Source organism: Gouania willdenowi, chromosome 6 (genome assembly GCF_900634775.1).
Source record: "Gouania willdenowi chromosome 6, fGouWil2.1, whole genome shotgun sequence".
NCBI classification, from domain to species: domain Eukaryota; kingdom Metazoa; phylum Chordata; class Actinopteri; order Blenniiformes; family Gobiesocidae; genus Gouania; species Gouania willdenowi.
In genome coordinates this window covers 8,384,948-8,407,455 of record NC_041049.1, presented here as the reverse complement: position 1 = coordinate 8,407,455, position 22,508 = coordinate 8,384,948, and the positions used below count along the sequence as shown (strand labels likewise).

At 37.5% G+C, this 22,508-nt stretch overlaps 1 protein-coding gene across 4 annotated transcripts in view; it reads right to left on the bottom strand.

Annotated features, from left to right (window-relative positions):
* Positions 1-881: 881 nt before the first annotated feature.
* impdh1b (IMP (inosine 5'-monophosphate) dehydrogenase 1b) overlaps positions 882-22,508 on the bottom strand; it is a 31,707-nt gene continuing 10,080 nt past the window's right edge. For all 4 annotated transcript variants that reach the window (XM_028450054.1, XM_028450055.1, XM_028450057.1 and 1 more), the window contains 13 exons: positions 12,988-13,036; positions 9,321-9,422; positions 9,153-9,227; positions 8,591-8,797; positions 7,645-7,732; positions 7,380-7,579; positions 6,477-6,567; positions 6,287-6,382; positions 5,228-5,371; positions 5,005-5,149; positions 4,796-4,939; positions 4,635-4,718; positions 882-2,574 (listed from right to left, as the gene is read on the bottom strand). In XM_028450054.1, coding sequence (XP_028305855.1) covers positions 2,553-2,574; positions 4,635-4,718; positions 4,796-4,939; positions 5,005-5,149; positions 5,228-5,371; positions 6,287-6,382; positions 6,477-6,567; positions 7,380-7,579; positions 7,645-7,732; positions 8,591-8,797; positions 9,153-9,227; positions 9,321-9,422; positions 12,988-13,036 — 1,447 coding nt within the window. In that variant the 3' untranslated portion in view covers positions 882-2,552. The remainder of the gene's footprint in view (positions 2,575-4,634; positions 4,719-4,795; positions 4,940-5,004; positions 5,150-5,227; positions 5,372-6,286; positions 6,383-6,476; positions 6,568-7,379; positions 7,580-7,644; positions 7,733-8,590; positions 8,798-9,152; positions 9,228-9,320; positions 9,423-12,987; positions 13,037-22,508) is intronic.

Genomic DNA, 22,508 nt, shown 5'->3' with positions numbered 1-22,508 from the left:
AGATTTTTGGGGTCCATCCATAAAGTCAGCAAAATGATGGTCCATTTTTCTATAAATCTTTATGTATCTGAATAATATATATTGTTAGCCACAAAGTTTTTTTGCTTCATACTTTATACTCACTTTAAAGATGGAAATTGTACTTTGCCAATAAAACATTTCTGATTTCCAAAAAGAAATACAACTTGGTAAAGTGAAAAAAAATTTAAAAAAAAAAAAAAAAAAAAGGTGGTGAAATTGGATTTTAAAAACCATGAAATTTGGTTAAAAGTTGAAAATTAGAGTGGCTAAAAACAGACAGAAAAAGTGGTAAAAGGGTTCAAAGTTTCAATTTTCCGGGCAAATAATGGGCATGACAAATCATGAATGAGGTTAAATTGGCACAAAAAATAAGCATTAAATATGTAAAAAAAAAAAAAAAAAGGTTAAATGTGGCAATAATTGATCAACATACATGACATTAGGTGGGAAAAGTGGTGGAAAGGGTTTAGAAGTGTCGAAAATGTTTTGAAAGTGGAAAAAATGTGCAGTACAGGCATTGATATTTGATGTAGTAGAGGCAAAAATTGAAGTAATGTTGCAAAAACGTATTAAAAGCAGCAAAAATATGGCAAGAAAAGTGATGAAGGGGATAAAATATTGCATGTTTGGTATAGTTGCAGATAAAGGGTATAAAAAAAATAGTCAAAAATGGGCTTAAATTGTTCAAAAAAATACTCAGTTTTTTTTTTTTTTTTTCAAGGTATCTGGCATCCCCCTCAGTGTGTCTTGCGACCCCGAGTTTGAGAACTCCTGCTTTACACTAATGGATACACAAAACTTTTCACACTTGTTTCACTGTTATCAGACGCTCCAAAAAAAAAAAAAATACAGCAAGCAAGTCACAGTTTGTTTTATTTATTCTTTTTCAATCTATTGAACGGCACAATTATTTTTACTCAAGTGTTTTTATTGTAAACATGTTTTGAAGAGATATTCAATATTCCATCATTGAGTTACTAAATACTGAGTCTTTTCTATGCACCTACAAAAAAAAAAAAAAAAAAAGACTTTCCCACCATTTTTGGCTGCTGGCTGCAGATGCTTCATGAAAATTGCAATGAATTTACAACAAAGAAAAAAACAGCTTAAAATGCATTACGAAACTTGTGCTTTCAGATGGACCAACATGACAAGACGATTAATAAAGACTGAATTACAAGTTGGGAAAAAAGCAGCAGTAACAGAATACAGGGGGTTTTCTCCTTATATATATATTTCATATACACTTCTTTGTACTTCAGTAAGGTTGTACAATAGTTCTAAGTCAAGTGGACCCTGTTGATAATAGCTGGTTATAGAGAAAGTTCATTTTTACAACCCAGGTGGTTGAAACAACCAAACACATTGCTGGCAAATAAAACAAAGGAGCAGCTGATATGAAAATAATTTAAGGAAAAAAGCCTTCTCCCTCTACATAAGCTGAGTGACAACAAGTATAGCACAACTCTAAGCAAGTAAAGAACGCGAGGAGTCATTCATGCTTCGTCCGCTCAGCGGTGTTCCATCCCTGGTTCAAGGCAGATCTCTGGTGAATAGAAAGATGCTGGGAAATCAAAAAGAATTATTGCGGAGAACCTACGCTAGCTAAACGGCTAAAGCACAGGCGGGACCAGGCAACAGGAAAACACGTCGCACCGGTCCTGGTTGTTAAAACAAACAGTGTATGTAAAAACACACTTGGCAGTTAGGATTTGCTTAAAGCAGAATATAAATACAATATTGATTGGCTGAGTGAAAAACAAAACATGCATATTAAAAAAACAACCTTTATGCTTTATTTTGACGCCCCCACGATATATTACAGGTTAGTTAGAAAGTAGCTTTTTCCAAAAGTATTCAAATTTGGGCAAAATTATTTGTGTACTAAACAAACCTGATTATCAGCATTTGGACCCTCCCACACCGCTTGTTTGGCTCAGTGTGACCAATGATAGTTTTCCACAAACTCCTGTTGACACCTAAGATACAAAACTGACCTCACGTACACTGAGTAAACAAAATGCACTGAAGTACAAGCAGCTAATCTCAAAAATAGCCCAGAAAGTTGAAATAGCTTACAAACCTTTAAAATAAAATAAAAAATAAAAAAAAAACATGTAAAGCTTGATGCGGATAACCGGTAGATGATGGGTGAGGTTTGTGTGAGTTTGCACTGTAGGATTCTGACTCATTATTATAGGACGAGTAAACAGAGTACACCATCACTTTGTTTGTCCCAATGCATGTGCACGCACACACACATTTCACATTCACACACAAAGATAAGGGTGGGTTTGTTTGTCACCCCATAAACCCTGATGCACCACCTCTTTAAGTGCAAAATCCAATGTGTCCGAATCAGAGTCGAGTGTCTCCCTCTGCTGGCCGACATCACACACAGAGGGTTACCGTGGAAATGCAGGAGAGGACACAGAGGACGCTATGAGTGGAGAGTTTCATTAAGAAGAGGTGATGGAACATTTGGTCACTGTTGGTTTGGGCGAGTCATCAGCACAGCTGGGCTGAGCAGTTCAGTAAAGACGCTTCTCATATCTGCAGAGGAAGGAGAGACAAAAAGTCATCAATGAACACAGAAGGTAGGGGTGGGCGATGTATATATATATATATATATATATAAAAATTATATATAAATTTTTTCTTTGTAAAATCACCATCACAAATTTATCGCATTTTTTTCCCCATTCAGATCATTTAGGCTATTTTCAAGTTATTTACCATTAAAACAAATAAATAATATCTACTTAAAATAATCTCTCTAAATGGAAAAAATGAATAAAAGATCATTTAAAGCAGAACTAAGTATTTTTTTTCCACCTTAATAAATCCTTCTCGTAGTTCATACGAGGGTAATACAAGTGTTAATGGGGTGATTGGGGGGTCTTTCATCCCCTCCTGCTATCTCTGGCCAGAAAATCGCACTTCCAACTTTCCCTGCCTCCGACCCAGTGGCAAGACGTACTGCTTTAGAGCAGCCCAATACAAACTAATGCTAGATTATGACCTGCACACGGTTGTCTACATATTCACTTTTCTCAAACTTATACCATGGCGGAGCCAGTAAAAAAAAAAAAAGCAGAAAAGACCTTTGTCTGAGGAACGGAGCAACTCCATGCAGTGTCAGCTCAGCAGCAACACACAGCAATCACACTGTCATCGCGGCAACAGGCACGCACATACACTCACAACCCACCGCTCCATTAGGCAGCACACACACACACATATCGATCCATTTTCAGAGCCGCTTTGTCAGCACAAACACATCACACACATTTCCGTATTACTTCCACATCATTAATTTATTCTACTGGTCTCTCTTCCTCATACTGTTCACATGGTCACATGGGACTATAGGTGTGAAAGCCCCCTTAGCGCCAACGTTGTATAAGGATTTTTTAGTGATCGGTTGCTCCCGTCTTGGGAGAGCAAAGGTGCGCATGTAGCTGTGGGGTGGGGCAGGCGACGGGGGGTGGGGAGTGTTTACAACAGTGACATAACCAAAATGGACCTTTAGGGGGAGCGGTAAGCACAAGTTACTTAGTTCTGCTTTAAGGCAGAACACTTTTCAATAATTTTTTATTCAACAGTTTTTACCATTTAAAATTTATGTAAGCAATTTATCAAACTGGTTCCAAGTACAATTAACAGGCAAAACTTCAAGTTCTTTAAAGCTACGTTCACACTGCAGAACTTAATGCTCAAATCCAATTTTTTTGCCCCTATGCAACCTGTATCTGATCTTTTTATGGCAGTCTGAATGACCCAAATCCGATTTTTTCAAATGCGACCCAGGTCACTTGGATATGTAGTCGTAAATCTGATACATATCCGATCTTTAGCCATGCGACTGCAGTGTAACCGGCCAGGTTGCATATATCCACGACCAAGGCAGATTTGAGGCGCGCGTGATACGTTGACGTCATTATTAACAGCTGGAACTGTGAGCGCAGCAGAGCTGCAGAGTGTGTGCTCTCCTCTGATCACCATGGACCAGAGAGGGACACGCTTGAAGCATCCACTGTTGATCAGTCCTATTTCTGCACAAGAACATGGATTATCCTTATGTTTCACCTCACCCCCATCTTCCTGGGAGTCTCTACAGTGAGCTCTGTGCAGTCCTTCTAGTTCCTGGGAACCATCATCACCCAGGACCTCAAGCGGGAGCTGAACATCAATGTGGCCGACCCCTCCCACCCGGGATACAAACTGTTTCAATCTCTCCCCTCTGGAAGGAGGATTCCGTCCATCAGGACCCAAACCTCCAGGCACAAAAACAGCGTCTTTCCCTCTGCCACCAGCCTCATGAACACAGCCCCAGCCACCCCAGCTCGATACGTCTGCTCTTTAACTTAAGGCCAACCAACTACACAATGGCAGGAAGGAATACTCTGTGTGCTGACATACTGATTGTCCTCTAAAAACACAAAACAAGTGAAACCCTTTCCTGACTTCTTGTTAAAGCATGAGCAGAACTACAAATTATACAAATACTTACAGTTCAGACAAATAAAAATGGTGATGTTTAATCAAGTACATTTCCTGTCCAAGTTAATAAATACTAATTGAAATGTAGCAGACAGGTGGTTTCCACTTACGCGTGGAGTCCATGAACGCCTCCTTCCATCTGAGCAGACATGGTCCGCTTCTCAAACTTCAGCTCCCCAGAGTACATCATGGAACTGAAACAAACAAACACAAAACACAACATTAGACGTGCACATGATGAAAAAAGCAGACCTCTGTGCTCACAACTCACCGTAGAACAGACAGACTCTTTGCTCCGATGTCCTGGCAGCCATGTTGGATCCCTGCGATCAGGTAGGGCACAAACTTCTGGATGGAGCCTTTGTCCTGGACTGAGCCCGACACGCCCTGGGCTACCTTTACCTTGTCGCCCTCACTGCGAAAAATCTCTGGATCAAAACTATCCTGACAGCACACACACTCACACAGACTGTAACTCACCTGAAATAGCGTTTCTGACTGCTAGTGCTCTTCTCCATTGCGTCCAAGGAACCCATTCCACGATACTTTTTCAGTCGCACGCCGTCTGAGAAGAAGTACTCGCCTGGAGCCTCGGTGGTTGCCGCGAGCAACGAGCCCATCATAACTGGAGATATAATAAATTGAGATCTAAACATTTGCTCAGACTCGAGAAAAGACTGATTTTATGGTGTTGAGATTTCACCCGTTGACGCTCCCAGTGACAGCGCCTTCACCACATGACCCACAGTTTGAATACCACCGTCAGCGATGACAGGCACGCCAAAGCGCCGGGCGTACTCCGCCACCTTGTACACAGACGTCCCCTGGGGTCGCCCACACGCCATGACTGGAAGACCACAAGACAACATAATGTCACAGAGCAGTGTGGAAAGAAACACGTCTCTAATACAATAACAAACTGTTAGCTCTGCTCTTTTCACTATACACAGCCAACTCTGACTGGGAGAGACAGTAGCCATGGCAACAGAACTTAGATCTCAGCAAATCACCATGACAACTAGGAATGGTCTTAAGGTATCGATGACCTCAGCAACTAATGAATTTTTTTTTTTTTTAAACCACTGTGTTTCAAATGGAAAAATCTATTTAAAGTAGGGCTGCTCGATTATATAAACAATTATTATTTTAGTCATAATTGAATTCACGATTATTCAAATGATTATTTGTCAAGAAAAAGTTTTCTTTAAACATAAATAAAATCCTTCAAACACTAAAATCAAGTATGTTCACTTTTGCACAAAACAAAACACTTCTTTTTGACTTGCCTTGCTTGTTGATCAAGCATTTTTGCTGCGTTTCCTCCTGCCATGTTTCAAGACCGTGAGCAACAACTTTCCTCATGTTAGCCTGCAGGCCCCTTTGAGAGGGGTGGGGTGGAGGAGCTTGCATGAGTGTGCATTAAACAACTCAAAGTTGAGTTGGTATTAATAATCGTTTATTTCTCATGTGTGCCAACTTAAGCTTTATTCTTTGTACAAATCTTAAATTGTGAAAGTTTGCTTTATTTAGCAAATAAAACATATGTATAAATGAAGAAAAAAAAAAACTATATATATTTTTATTTCTTTAATCATTTTTACTCAACTATATTATTTTGTTATGTTGAGTGTAATAATTGAAATCGTAATCGAACTTCAATTATTTGCACAGCCTTAACTTGAAGTATTAAAAAAAGTACTTAACAGGCCAAACTTGAAACCTATTTGGGTTGTGTTTTTGACTCCATAGATGCCATATGTACCTTCTTGTGTGATGCAGATGGAGCCACAGCCCATACCGACTCTCAGAGCGTCAACACCAGCGTCAATTAGATTCTTGGCCTGGGCCGCTGTGACCACTGCAGGGGGAGAAATAGAGAACGCACTCAGTAACACACAGCACACATGTGGACAGAACACACAGGAATGTGTGTGTGTGTGTGAGATACACACCATTTCCTCCAACAACCTGTAGCTCTGGATACTTCTGTTTGATATAATTAATCATGCTGATCTGATACACAGAGTTTCCTTGTGACGAGTCCTAGAAAAACACAAACGAAGATTTAACATGTATGTATTAAGGTTGGAAAAAAAACAATCGATTCAGCGATATATCGCAATATTTCACTGTGCGATTATCGCATTGATGCAAGAAATGTCCAATTCAATTTTTTCAATCATGTTTTTTTGATGAAAAAAAAGCTGATTTACTCCACTGCTGCTGCCGCACAGCACACACACTTCCTGAAACCATGTTTGTCTGACTCACAATCACAATAGTCGAGTAAATAGCCATGAGTTTTTTTGTAATGTGCAGTTTTTTGGCTGAAAACAACAAGAGTGTGTGGATAGCAAAAGAAAATTTCTTTGGTGATCACTGCTCCCCCTCGCAAGAGCGAGGCATGAAGTCTGTGTCTACAGACACGAGTCACCCACTCATGAATATGGATAACTAGGCCCCAAAACAGCCCGTTTCTAGAACTGCTCAGAAAATCACTTTTCAGAACTAGAAAACAGGCGAGTTTGGAAAAATGAACCTCAAATACTGTGTTGTTGAGGTTCTTAGAACAAATGGAGATGGGTGGAAAACAGCATAATACCACACCTTTAACATTAGTTACTATTTACTTGTTCTCGCCAGTTTAAAAAATAAAAAATAAATAAATTGTATTTTATACCATTATCATTATTGGCATCACAATATATTGCAAAGTACAGTATATCGTATTGTTTAGTAACAGGATATATCGTATTATAACATGCAAATCGTGTATCGTATCGTCAGATTCATGGCAATGCACACTCCTAATATCCAGGCAATCAAAAGTCACAACGTTGAAAACCACCACCCACCAGTACAACCATGTCCACCCCAGCTTGCACCAGCGTGTCCAGCCTGTATTTATCGTCCTCGCGGGTGCCGATGGCGGCGCCACACAGCAGCTGTTTACGAGGGTCTTTGGAGGCCAGAGGATAGTCTCTGTTCTTCTTCAGGTCGGTCCTGGCGATAATGGCCACCAGCTCATCGTTGTCATTCACAATGGGAAGTTTGCCTGGAACGCCACGTGTTGTAAGTCGACATGAAGACATAGCATTTAAAAAGCAGACGGCTACGGACCTTTCTTGCTGCGCTGCAGGATGTCATTGGCTTCCTTCAGCGTAACACCAGCTGGAGCCACAACCAGCTCTTCTCTTTTAGTCATGGCCTACAATGAACACACATGTATAGAAAATAGGGGTGTAAGATTAGTAATACATTTTATTTGTTTGATGGTGCCTTTCATGTCACCCAAGGTCACCTTTACATAGGATGAAAGCAACATCACAGAATATTAAAACCAAAAACCAAAGACAAGTGTAGCACGCAGTGACCAATTAGAGTGAGTATCAGCCAGTTTGAATAATATACACTCAACCAATGATTCCTGATTTTTTATAAAAAAGAAACTCAAATCACAGATTGGGATGTAATCAAAATACAGATTATTTTCTTCTTTAAATTGTCAAGAAATTTTTTAAAACAATATATTTTCTTCTTATGACTTCTAACAAACTGTTTGAACTCAAAATCGGAAATAAACTGCACATTTCTTCATTTATCACCATGTAAAGTTTCAAAAATGTATACAATTAAAATAGAAGAAGAGGTTTTTAAAGCTTATGTTCCTGGCTTGGAATTTACATATTTTTCTTAAGGTGTGTGTGTGTGTGTACAAATGGATGCTGACTTGCCTTGGATCATTCATGCACGTATGGATGTGAATAGCATCTGGTTGAAACAGTCAGGCTTTAACAAATATTTCTCCCACCGATGCTCTTGGTTCAGCCAAGTGTGTGGTTAAACCAAGAGCGTACCGTCTAAACAAGCAGCACTAAAACAGTCACAGCACCCCCTATTGTTTAAGCAGAATATCGATGCACATAATGTGCTGTATCAACTTTAATCCTCCTTATTTGCATTGATTTTTAGCCGATTTAGGATATATCCTTACATCCATAATAGAAAACAAAAGTGTGCCTGTGGAGAAGTTAAAACCTTCAGAAAAGAGGAAACACACACAAACCTCCTCTAGAGGCTGGTCATGGTCCTTCTCAGACAGGAAGTCGATATCTCTGGAGGTGACGATGCCGACCAGTTTGCTGCCCATTTTCCCAGTCTCAGTAACGGGAATACCAGAGAAACCGTGTCGCACTTTGGCCTCGATCACATCCTTGACGGTGTGGCGTGGGCTCATGACGACGGGGTCTGTTATGAAACCCTGTTCAAACCTCTGTACCAATGACAGACGGAGTAGTAGAATCAGGAATAAAGTTCCTGACTGTCACACGTTTGTGTCAGGAAGCAAAAGCAGCATTTCAAACCAAAACCACGCACACACGTGAGAGAAAGAGCAACACACAAACCACACACAAAAAAAAAGGAGGAGGAAACACACAGAAACACACTCACAAACAATAATATTCCCAGGGAGGACAGTTACCGTTTCCTATTAAAGGACAGAGTGACAAAACGAGTGGAGTTAGAGAGTTTGGATCATGCAAACGATCACATGATCAGATGGTAGTTTAATACACGCACAGACTCAAGACACTGACAGGCGTGAATTCAAAGCAAACATTCCGTACCTTGACCTTGCGGACCTCATTGGCCTGGAACTCTGGTGTACAGTTGTGGTGAATGATGCCAATGCCTCCCATCAGCTACAAAGAAATATTTAAATAGAAATCAGCACAAAATCAAAGCGTATAAAAAAATGTAAAGGCACTTTTCAATAAATCGTTTTCTGTTCTCACCGCCATCGCAATAGCCATGGCTGACTCTGTAACAGTGTCCATGGGGGAGGAGATGAGGGGCGTCTTCAGGGTGATCTTCCTGGTCAAAGCTGAAGTCAGGTCCTAGGAGACACCAGTGGATTATGGTTAGTGTCCAGTAGGGGGCAGACTGGGACAATCACCAACAGTGCATGAAAGAATCCTTGTTTGTTGTGGATTTGATGTTACAGTATTAAAAACAATCACTGAAGCTGAATAAATGTTCTTAGTTTGCACAGAAAATGTTTATTATTAACACATCTAGTAGGGATGCACATCTCCCAGTGATAAACCATTCAATATGCATCTAGATACACAGGTTACGATTTGATAAAAAAAACAATATCCTTTTTTTTTTTTTTTTTACAGACCGATTCGATACCGTGTAGGAAGTATACGATTTGTTTCCACAATAAATATTTGTTGTAGATATTTTATAAAATAAAGAAGTCAATTCTAAAGTGACAGTACAATATTTTCTTTTCATATCTGTAAAAGACCAGCATTGTGGCTTTATGGCACTGGCAAAACAAAATGTCAATGTATTTATTTTTAGACATGGACCAAAAAAAAGAATAATAACAAAGTGCAACATTTCAGCCTGAGCAGTGTTTTGAACACTAGAATAGGTAACTAAGTGCAAAATTCCAACCTGAGCATAGTGTTTTGATCACGAGTTACACACCTATAAACAAACAATATAACACTAACCTTATAATGATGACGCCTGGAGGTCATTATCTTAACATCTTATCTCAACAATGCTTAACACAAAGTGACATTTTTTTATAGAGAAAATAAATACATCACATACATACGTATAAAATAAATCTAACTGCTTTTTGAACTGGGAAAGGTCATCTGGTACAAAGTGCAAAGTAGACTGCCCTACATTTATATTCTCAAATTGCAGTTAAGTCTGACTCACAAGTCAACAATCATTATAGCTTTTAGCCCACACACAGTAATGTAGTCCACTTACAATATGCATGTGCATTTTTTATTCATCATCACTGTCCTGTCTTTTTGGAGGGCACAATGTGTCCTAATGCCTCCTCCTCTGATCCCTTTTTCTTTATAATCTCATAATGTCTTACATACAATAAGATCTGGGTTTTAGAGTATTTATTTAAAATTGTTCAAGATGCTGTGATAAAAACAATATGGAAAAAAGAGCAAACTGCTGTGGTATTAATAGTTGTCTTATTTTCATTACTATACAGAAAAAATCCGAACCGTGGCATTTCTACTGAGGTACATACCAAATTGTAAATTTTGTGCACCGTTACACCCCTAATATATAAAATGGACATAAAAGTATGTTGTTTACTTCAGAACTGGTTAATATTTAAAAACAGGAAATACCCGTTGTTCAAATCATCTTTGTTCAATTCAACCCACACACCACTAGGGGGACTAATGAGTGACCAGGGATAGAGTAATCATCACATATTCCCACCACAGCTTTCTCACAAACGAGGGAAGAAATGTGGACATTCCTGCATGTGGGAAACCAGCATGTGTTGAGTCTAACGTTGCTTTTTTTATCAAAGGAAATGCTCAACACTGCCACATGGTGCATTTCTCAGTGGGTTTGTGAGCGTGCAGAGGGGAAAACACCCAGCAATGTTTCTGCATTCAATCAGCACACTCGCACTAAGCTGCTAAATTCTGCAGAGATGTAGGAAAGTGTGTGTGGAGAACATCACGATTCAAGGAGAAAGTCTCACCACAGCATCAAGAACAAATACCATAGCATGAAAACATGACAGAGACGTGTTCAAAGGCGCAGGAAAATCTAGGGCAGGGTGGCGTTTTAACCCCGTGACAGGCAGGGATTCTCCATCACAGAGAGGTGAGCTCTCCTACTGAGGAAACCAGAGAGGAGATTAACAATAAATTAAATTAAAACCCTTAGAAACGGACCAAGCACAGGGCTAGGATTTCATCTAAAGCCATGAGATTAACTCCCACATCCTCTGTGGAGAGATGGGTGAGGAATTGTAAACACAGCAAACTTGAGTGACTGCAATGGGTGGAAAACAGAGAGAGAAAATAAAGCAGGGCGTAAAAGTGAGACTGTGGTTTTTGAGGGAAAAAAAACAAGTCTATTTTTGGGAAAACTGCGAGGGCAAAAAGTCTGGAGTGGTTTATGTGAGTGAGTGCGTGCGTCAAGGCCTGTCCGTCTACTTCAAGGGTGTCAAACTAATTTTAGTTCAGGGGCCAAATACAAAGCAGTTTGATCTCAGGTAGATTGTATTGTAGGTAATTTCAATATTATTGTGCCCTAGTTTGCACTTCTATACATACATAAAATACAAAATATGTAAGAAACCAACAATATCCAAGCAATAAGTCAGGGGTGTCAAACTCATTTCAGTTCAAGGACCAAATATTGACCAGTTCAATCAAAAGTGGGCCACAGGTTTTTGCCAGAAAAACAAACAACTTCCTCAAGTTTGCACTTCCTGTTTTAAATGACAAAGTATGGAAGGCATCAACAATAGCTAAGCAATAAGAGGAAGAAACTTAAATGGCCTTTTATTTTTAATTTTTTTGACCAATGTTTTTATAATTTGGGGAGATTTTGTGGAATAATTTGAGAAGGATTTCAGGATTTTTGAAAAATTTAGAGTTCTTTCAACAACAACAACTTACAAATGAATTATTCGGTAACTTACACAATGATTAATGTTTTATTTGCCATTTTCACTTTCTGCAGCGGGCCGAATTGGATGCCCTGAAGGGCTGGATTTGAATTAGTCTGACACGTGCTATAAGTGATAGATATTAGTCCCAACAGGGTTTTTGCTTTAAATTTCCTAGATGTTGTGACAAATTTCTATTTAATTAGGGGAATATTATGTAATAATTTGAGGAAAAATGAAAAATGTTGTCTTTTCAACTGTTTAACATTAAAAATTACTGCAATCATGCGATAACAGTAGTATCAAAATCAAGGGTCGGGGGCCAAATGCAGCCCTTTAGAACATCAATTCGGCCCGCAGGAGACAGTAAAAGTGAAAAAACATGAATTCTTGTGTAAATTATCAAATAATCCAGTTGTAGATATCTCAAATTCAGCAATTTAACAAAACTCTACAATATTTTCAGGGGATTGCAGTTTTCCTATCTTTATATCACATGAACGCAGTCATTTTTTTTTTTTTATTGCAAATTGTGTTAAGAAATCTAATTTTTTTCCACAAATCTTGCAATTTCTCACAAAAAATTTCACAAAATTCCTCTAAATCTCAAATAAATTGGTTGCAAGAATTGTTGAAGTGAAGATCCGGCAGGGACTGATATTAAAAACTAGGGCGCAATTGATGTTCAAATTGTCCCCCCCCCACCTAAAATCTCTGGCCCACTTGAGATCAATCTGTTCCATATTTGGCCCCTAAACTAAAATGAGTTTGTCACCCCTTGCAAATATTAAATTTCATTTATAAGATGATTCCTGTTTTCTCTGTTTAAACTCTCTCCTGTTGGCTGGATTTGGTTCCCAGGGCCCTGACTTTGACACTTGTGGCCTACTGCCAACACTAAACCATAGTTGTTATAACGGGTGTAGAAAGAAAGGCTTGGTTTACTTTGTTCAATAAACAAATTGATGTGACACTCAGGTGTGATCATTTGTTGTACTTACCACTTCATCTGAGGTGAAGTCAATGAATCCTGGTAATATCAAGAAGTCACTGAAAGACATAAACCAGATGCAAAATAAGAGGCTCATTGCTCCAACTTTGGGGGAAAGTCTATTGGCTAAAACATCTCCACAAATCATTCAGAAAGAGGAAGAAATAAAGAGCATGATGGAGATATGTGAGAATTTGAGACATATTACACTTACACACTTGTTGCCAAACTTGTAGCAAAGTGGGATTCCACCTAAAGTTTTTAGTTTTTTTTTTTTTTTTTAACAAAAACATGTGTATCTTCAGCCAATTTGTTATTATCACCAAACTTGCTTCAATTGATGTTCAATTATTTCTACCTTTGTAGCCTTCCCTACTGAGAATTGGCTTTACGGTTGATGTAAATCTTGCAATTTTTTGGGCAGACTACAGATTTATGCATTTAAAACAATTTATTGTTTAGGTTTGTTCTTCTGTCGCACAATTCTTCTTCACAATGTAAGTGGTGAAGCGACACTGTGCCCAGCAGTTCATGTATGGTACTGCAGCGAAAATGAAGTAGAAAGTGGGCACCGGCCTGATTTTATCATGAATTTACAACATTAAACGATACGTCGACGCAATTTTTTGTAGTTAACATTATTAATTATGTTACTAATCATTTTTGCATTATTGTATATGTTACACACATTGCGGTTGGCGTGAATCTGGAGACGGTCTGAATATTTAATTCCATTTTTCTTTTGCCACCCTGGCAAGAATCTCAAACTCTGCCTGAATCATGAATCAAACCTAATTTAAAAAAAACCAAATACCAAACAACATCAGTAGAAGTCGACTGAAAATATGTTTTTGTCATCAAAAACGGGAATTCTAATGACTACAACAATAGATATTTCTACAGAGTTCCTTTTTAACACTCATTTTCTCAAAGAATAAACTACTCTTGGTAAACAAAATAAAGTAATAGAGTTTGGGGAGATGCACAGGGACGTTGTTTGTTTTTCCAGCTGGTGTGTCTGTATTTAGTGGCTTGCTTAACCAATGCTTATGGAAACAGAGTGGGAGACAGATGAGGAATACAAACAGCTTTTTGTCATGGAGAATGTTGGTAGAAATATGCAAGTGGTAGCTGTGACTATTACACAAGCAAATGTCTGGAATAGAAGGAGACGAGACACTGAAAAGAAAGATTTTTGACATCAACACCAATGCTATGCAAGCATTTATCAGCAACTTTAAGCCACCAAGGCGATGCATAGGTTGCTCCTACAAAATGTAAACCAGAACCTGAATTTCAAAGAAAATGAAAATGCTGGCCCGAGTTTCATTTGAATGTTAGATGTAGTCAAAGGAAAAATGCTAAGCGTGTGCACGGCCAAAAGCAATGACAGATCCTCACCTGTTGGTTCATGTCCTCAACTTCAAAGAAAGAAAAAAAAAAAAAAACAAGAATCGACTGCGTTCATTGTTTAATGTCTACATACAAATCATCAAAGCATCTGCAAGTGGCTTTGAAACTGGAGAAAACGGTGAATGTTAGCAGGAAACACCTGCTTGTCTGAACGGTGCACCATGGGCTGCATTTATAACTAAAATATAAATTCTTTACTTTTTATATCAGTTTGAATTAAAAATGTATTTAATTTTAATTAATCACAAATAAATCAAATGTCATATAAAATTGTACCAAAAAAGTATCCGTAATTTTAAAAAACAAAAATGATAAAGAAAATTGATGGCTATAGTAAGTGATACGTTCACATTTTACAGATTTTTATCAATACATGCAAATATTTACAGGGTAAACATAATAGACCCTTTGATTGTTTTTAAACATTGTGACGTATTTTGTTGGGCGGGGCTTAGCCTGGAGGCAAAACCACAATTGTCTGGTTTTTTTTTCCTATACAACTTTAATTAACATCCACTAACATTATTCCTGCTATTCTGGTACCCACACACATGACGACATTCTAAAGCTGTAACATTACTGGCCTCCACAGTCTTTAGCCTGCGGCGTTTCCTGTTTTTGCCTCCAGCCTCATCACTCGTGACGTGGGCCATTAAGGGTTCTATAGAACTTGTGTTATTTTGACTAAGAAAAAGGGAATGTATTTAAAATGCGTTTAATATACAGTATATATATTTTTCTTTAAATTAAAAGCCCAGAAACAAATATTAAAATACACAACTGTCCAAAAAGAATGTATGTGACGGATGCAGTTTTAATTTCCTTGCATCATTTTCTAGAGTTAATATGTCATGTTGACGTGATTCCTCCATTGTTTAGGCACTAACAATCTGAAAAGATTAACTTGTATCTTGGGGCACTAGATTTTAACTGTAAATGCATGTATTTAACTTCACAGGGTTTGTGTGTTGATAGGTTATTTAAGATTCCTGATCTGAGGCATTAAGTAAAACTGAAAACAGGTTTATCCACAGCAAACAGCCTGAGGCTTGTGCAATACACTGGCCCATTACAGTCTGTTAACACACAGACAGCAAATGTACCAGACACAAGGCACTTCAGGCAAAGGATAAAATGTATTAAAGGGGACATATTATGCTATTTTTCACCCATCTCTATTTGTTCTAAGAACCCCAACAACATAGTATTTGAGGTTTATTTTCCCAAACCCGCCTGTTTTCTGGAGTTTTAGCCCTCTGAAAAGTGACTGACCAATTCTAAAACCAGGCTGTTTGAGTGGACTCCACATAATAGTTGATCACTAGCAACTTTCTTTTGCAATTCACACACTCTTGCTGTTGTTTTCAGCCAAAAAACTGCACATTACAGTAAAACATATGGCTATTTAATAGGGATCGACCGATATGGATTTTTAGGGCCGATGCCGATACCGATTTTTTTGCCATCAGCCTTAGCCGTTGACCCATACGGACTGCCGATTTTCTTGAGCCGACACTACTTTTGCTCTCTCAATTTACATCATAAAAATTACACAAAGATGATCACAACTGATACAAGTCTCATTTTTTTAAAAAAAGGAACATTAATTGAACTGAACAAAGGTCACATAGAACAAAGTAAAAAAAAAAAAAAAATTGAACAAATAATAAAAACAGGTGATGTCGAACAAGAACAAGTAAAGTGAGACATCTCATGAAAGATTATGAAAGAGAATTGTTCGTCCATGTCCTGAAAATTGCTTTGACAAAAGTTGGCCTGACTGAAGATATATCTTATTAACAGGATTACTGAGTATAAAGATATATAATTATAGTATTAAACACAAAAAGAAATCCTGAATAATAGTCCATTCCAACACAAACCCAGAACATAAATTAGCAGAGGAAAATAACGTGATGTCAGATGCGCATTAAGCAACAAACTGTTCAAGTTTCTGTTCTAAATTGCATCAACATTATTCAAACAAGTAGCAAACTGCTTCTCAAAGTTAAAAACTTCTCAGCGCAGTGGTGAGTGAGAAGCAGAGGGAGAGAGAGAAAGACACACACACACCAAACCTCCAACCAGCTGCTGTTAGCTAGAAGTGCGACACAACATGTGGACCCACAGAACAACAAGTTAAAAGATGCTTTGAAAGTTTAAAACCTGACGTTGGGATTGAAGGGGTTGCTTCACACTCTGCTAGTGAGGAGAGGGGCTCTGCTCTCTGCCTGCAGCAACACGGAGCCCTGGAATGAATGTAGTGGATCGGCGAACGCAGCAGCACGCATCGGCCGATGCCGATACACGTAAAACACGCAAAAATCGGCCCGCCGATGAATCAGTCGATCACAACTATGTAAGTGACTATTGTGAGTCAGAAAAACACTGTTTTATGATGTGTGTGCACCGTGCAGCAACAGCAGCTTCAACAGCAAAAGCAGCTGAGTCAGCTGCTACAAACACGTACCGGAGATGCTACGTTGCTTTCATGTCATCATCTCATGTAGAGATCACAGGAATAGTTCATTCAAGGTGATAGTACGCTGTTTTGTCCAACCGCCGAGTCATATTGTGTCACAAACGCAGTGTTACCAGATTTGTGGTTCGTGCTTGGGCTGTTTTTATTGGAATGGGCAGGTTCTAAGATGTGATTGGGCTGGAAATTGTCAATTTAATCTGGCAACACTGATTCCTTATTTTACTTGTGACGTCAAAAATGTAGAAAATTTTGAATGGAGCAATCTTCTGTGTTATAAGACTTACACAGACCACAAACAAATTACTGGATGAGTTCATTTCACATTTTGTGTGCTGGTGGACACAAGTTACCTCATATGTGATCAAAAAAACTGCAAAAGTAGATTTGTCCACTTTAAAGAAGACAGAGATCTTGGAGAAGTCTTGAGTGTGAAAGCAGATCTGACTGAACAAACAACTCTAATAAAGAAATACTCTTACCATGTTTCACTTAAAGTTTCATATACAGAGTGCATTTACATTTTATTGCACTAATAGTATTTTTTATCTTAACTTTATTACTATACCTTTAAAGTCTTATCCTTCACTGTTTCTTTCCTGTACGGCTACCGCGGATCAATAAAGTTTTATCTTATCTTAAAGCAAACAGTAGCTCACAATAATTCTAGCAAGTTAATTTGGTCTTCTTGAATCTAAAACACAAGCTAGAACTCAGTCTTCAGTATTTCTTATGCATTAGTCAGACCAAAAGTGTAATAAGATTAAAACTGAGGACAAAGTCTTCCTTGTTTCCTCCAAAATTCAATCTCATCCTCGCCCAATTATCCTGAAAGGCACATGACTTTAGATCACAAAATCACAAGTGCAACCTTTACCTTCAGTCACGCTGTGTTTAATTACAATAAATGCACCCAGGGAAAGGAAAGGACAACCTCTTCTCCGGTTTAGTTTCAGCACTGAGGGTCCAACCTCAACTACTAACCACAAAATTAAGCTTTAACCAACAAAAGGTCCAGATCATTGATTAGTGAAGGATCATTCCATGTCATCTATCTACAGTATCTAATAAAGCAAGGAACCTCCATCTGCATCTGCAACTTTGTAGAACAGCTCAATGTTGACAGGTAGTCACAGTAACTCAGGATAAGTCAAAAGCTGCATAGAATCTACAGGAGTGACTGCACAAAGGGCTTTTAAAAACAACTAAAGTGGGTCTAATATCCTAAAAAAAACACCCTGTAAATATTGACCAGCAGGCGTCTTCAGTGAGCAACATCTGTAACTAAGGTGAGTAATAATACTAATAATAAACTGTGTGTGATTCAGAATTACATTTGCATTAGGATTTAACTTTAATTTTGAATTAAAGAAGAATTAAAGCTCCCATGTAAACCATCCATGAAAAAGCTACTTAACCTCCCACTTTTCTATAGCAAGACATACAGTACTTCCTACAAACTGCACTAGTTTTAACACATTTTCAGGACATCCCATGCACTTTGGTCCAAAAAAAATTCTGATGTTTTTACCAATTGTTCTGTGATTATTCAATAGGCAAATTTTCAGTTTGACCGGAATACATCTTGAGATATGGCCAATTTGACGATTTTCGTGCATCCTCATTTTTCTTCCATTTTAAGCTTCCAATATCTAAGGAACTACAGCACTTATAGTATTACAGCTCCAACTACTCTCTCAAAATGTATAAACACATCTGCTTTACATTCTATCTGGTGGACATGCCAGCACCTCAAAAATGGAAAGAAGTTTGTTGGGGTTTGGGGCTGGAACATGTTTGGGCCTTCAGTAAACAACTTTGCATATGCCTCAGCTCCCTGTAATTTGATCAGCTTTGAGCTATGTACATACTGTTCAATTCACTAATGATTAGTCAGATACAGTATGTGCATTGGCTCTTGGTTGAGTTTCTTAAAATCCCCCCAAAAAAAACTTTTATTTATTTATTTTTTTAACTATTTTCATTGGCCTATAACTGCATGTGGTGATGTAAGAAAAAAACTGATATCTGTTTTAATTTATGGTATTAAGATTACTCTTTCTTCAGATATAAAACCATTTTTCTTTATGAGACTTCTTAATCATTATTTTGGACCCAAACTTTGGGGCTATTTCACCAGTGACTGAACAAATCAATCACAAAAAATGTAGAACATGAGAAATTTGTTCATAATGTTTTAAAAAATAAATGTTCTGAAGCAATAGTTTTTATATTTTTTACGTTACTCAGAGTTCCTACAGCTTTAGTCAAATTAATTTCAAGACATTTTAAGAATTTTTATTGCCATTTGAAATTAAATTTTAGACCAACTTGACAGTAAACATAATTGGGGGGATAAAACGCTACATAAATTACATAAAGTTAGGGTAATTTCTTTCTATTGTCTAGTGCAGATGTGAAATTGGCTGCCACCAAGGTAAACACACACAAAAAAAAAAAAACAGACTAAAATAATCAAAATCACAAGATGACTACAAAAATAGCCAGAAATCTATAAAACAAGAACAAAAATACAAAAAATTTAAAACATTAAGAAAATTCTTTGTTGGACAGGCAATTTTTGTTAAATTTACATTTTCCCCATGTTGTTTATACGTTTTTTTAAAAAAAACAAATGTTACCATTTATTTTGAAATGTGTGACTAATTACAATCATAAAATCATACTAAAGACTTCTGAAACACTGATTTAAGACATTTAATGACATTTAAGGCCTTATTTTTAGATTGCCTTTTAAGACTTTAAGGAGGCTTTACACCGATCTGATTGGCTATATCGGATCGGCCGATATTTTGGATTTCATGCAATTAATGTGATTGGCTGCAATGTCTTAATTTGCTGATCCGATCAATGATGTCATTGTTGTGATGAAAATTTCTGCAGATGCTCCCATTGCAGTGTTTTATCATCTCATTTACACCGAAGAGTAGTTTGCTTTACTGACACGGCTTTATCTCACTCGCATCTGAGCACAAAGGTGAAAACCTATACGCAAATAACAAAAATGTCGATCGGTTGGAGCGAAGCGGCTGAGCACCAGACTTCTTCCCCAGTATACAGGCTCTGAAAGCGGGGTCAGCGTCTGATGTTAGTGTCTGTGTGTTTGTATGTGTCCGCGCGCTTGTTTTGTTTATTTGTTTATTCAGCATTCTCTTGTGTTAGGAAGCAAAAGCTCCCTCACAACTAAAATGTTGAATATTTGTTAAATGTAGATTTCAAACATGTATTTAATTTGTTTTGCAAGTGAGAAATTGTGTTTTTATATTTTGTACTAATTTTTGTTTTATTACAATTATGAAGAGTTCAGTTTGGTTAAAGAAATGAGAGGCATTGATTGAGGAGGCGGAGCCTCGGGCCTATAAAAGCAGGAAGTGAAGGTGAGGAGGGGGGAACAAGCCAAGATGGCTCCTGCAGCACACATGGACAGGGAAATGTCTGAGCAGGTCTGAATTGAACCCCTTGATGGAGTATTTGTTTTTGATGATTCTCTCCTTGTTTTTCCTGTTGTTTAAAGAAGGACTGAAAGCAGAAAATAAATGGACTTGTTTTTTTTTTAAACCTGAATTGCTCCCAGTGACTTTGTCCTAAGCTTGCCATGACACAACCTTTTGCCTTGTAACATCTTGCGAGTGCAATGTTATGTTCAGGCCAAGCATGGAAATAGCCAACTCTTCCACTCCCTCACAGGCACAAGGATGCATTTAGGTCCTGAAACATGATACCATTTGGTATTACCTGATACAGATTCACGGAAAATCAAAGGAATTTGGTCGTTACCTGAATAAAACATATGAGTGGAACGGTGATCGTTTTTTTAAAACTCACTGATCGTGTAAAGCTAACTTTTAAGGATCCACAGTAACCCTGTTACTTGTGAAAAACTAACACTTAAACATCTTTTAACCAAAGTGCGTGGGTCATTTGTTGAAATGACATGGAATGACCCAGAAACTGTTCAGAGGACGAGGAAGGAGAGGCGTGAAGATGAATGGAATTCAGTTAGTTAGAATTATGACATGATGAGTAAAGGATGACCTAGAGTTAAACAATGAATATATTGTTGGAGTTAATACAGAGACAGCATATTTAATAATTAGGAACATTTACCAGGCGGAGGCACAAAGGTGTGAAGTCATGAAAGACGTAAGACTTGATCAATGTCAGAAAGACAACAAAGCATGAGCTGTTGGTTCAGTACAGGCCATGCACTTTGATTAGCTCCAGTTAACAAGGCATCAAACGCAAACTCCATCCCCCATGACCAGGATCCAGTTAGAAAACCCAGCAAAGCCCTTTGACCATAAAGCCTGTGACTTCATGCACATCAGCTACACACTGAGTACAGTATTCACCTTACAAGGACAATCATCTGCTTCTCCCCTTATTAGGAGTGTCTCGATTCTCATTTTTCACTTCTGATACAATACTGATATTGCACCCTTGGATATTGGCCTATATGATCCAATACCAGCATGAATCATACAGGGGTGTGAAGAAAAATCAATTTATTGATAATCTCTTTGAGAATTCTACACAGAAATTTGTTGCACTTTTATTTTATGATGACAGTGTGTAACGCTGCATTTTCTTTTTTTCAGTGAAAATGTGCAAAAATACTAATAAATAATAAATAGGATGTTTTGAAGCAAATAGTTTTGATTCAATTTGTCCTCCGAATGATCAATATCTTCTGATGAACATATATAGTAACTTGATTTTTTCATCTCTACGTTTAATTTTGATATTAACTGGGTAGAATATTGTGATATATCACGATAATATCGTATCGTGACCCAAGTATCACGATACGTATCTTATAACAACATCCTTGCCAATACTCACCCCTAGAATCATACACTTTTATTACTTATTTAGACGTGTGGAATGTTAGAATAGGCTTTATCAAGTGATATTATTCAAAGAGAGAACATTAGTCAACAACAGAAGATATGAGGAAAAACTGAGCCACTTATTATTAACCAATGAGTTACACACATTTTAAACCTAAACAGAAGAATATTCAACAATTAATAAAATTAAATTAAAACAATTAGACGGAGGGTTGGGGTCAAATGTTTTTGTAATAGTGAAATTTATAATGTAACGGTAATTGTAAAAATATGTGGCTGTTGTAATCGTAACTGAATTATAATTGAGTTCAGATAATAGACTAATTGTCAGACATTCTATAAAAATTGTAATTTAGAATTTAATTAAACGTAATCCTGTGGAACCATGTTACAGTTCTATGGCATACACATTACATAGTGATCAATTATTAAAATATGTTTCCTGGTTTTCACAATCATCTTACCATTTTTAAAATAAATTATAAATATATAGTTCTAGGTTTGAAAGCTTAAGTGTATTTTACAGCTGATTTAAGACAAAACCAAACTGTTACCATAAAAGATGCTAACAGAAAGCAAACACAAGAAGGAGGTTACATTATTTATTAAAGGATGGAATTGATTTTCAGGTGAACATGGATAATTGAAGATGTAATTGTAATTATATAATGTAATTGACCCCAACCCTGCTTAGTAAACCCTGATAAATAACCTCAATAAAATATTTAACATGTGGGAGATTTTAGATGCAGGCCGATATGATCCAAT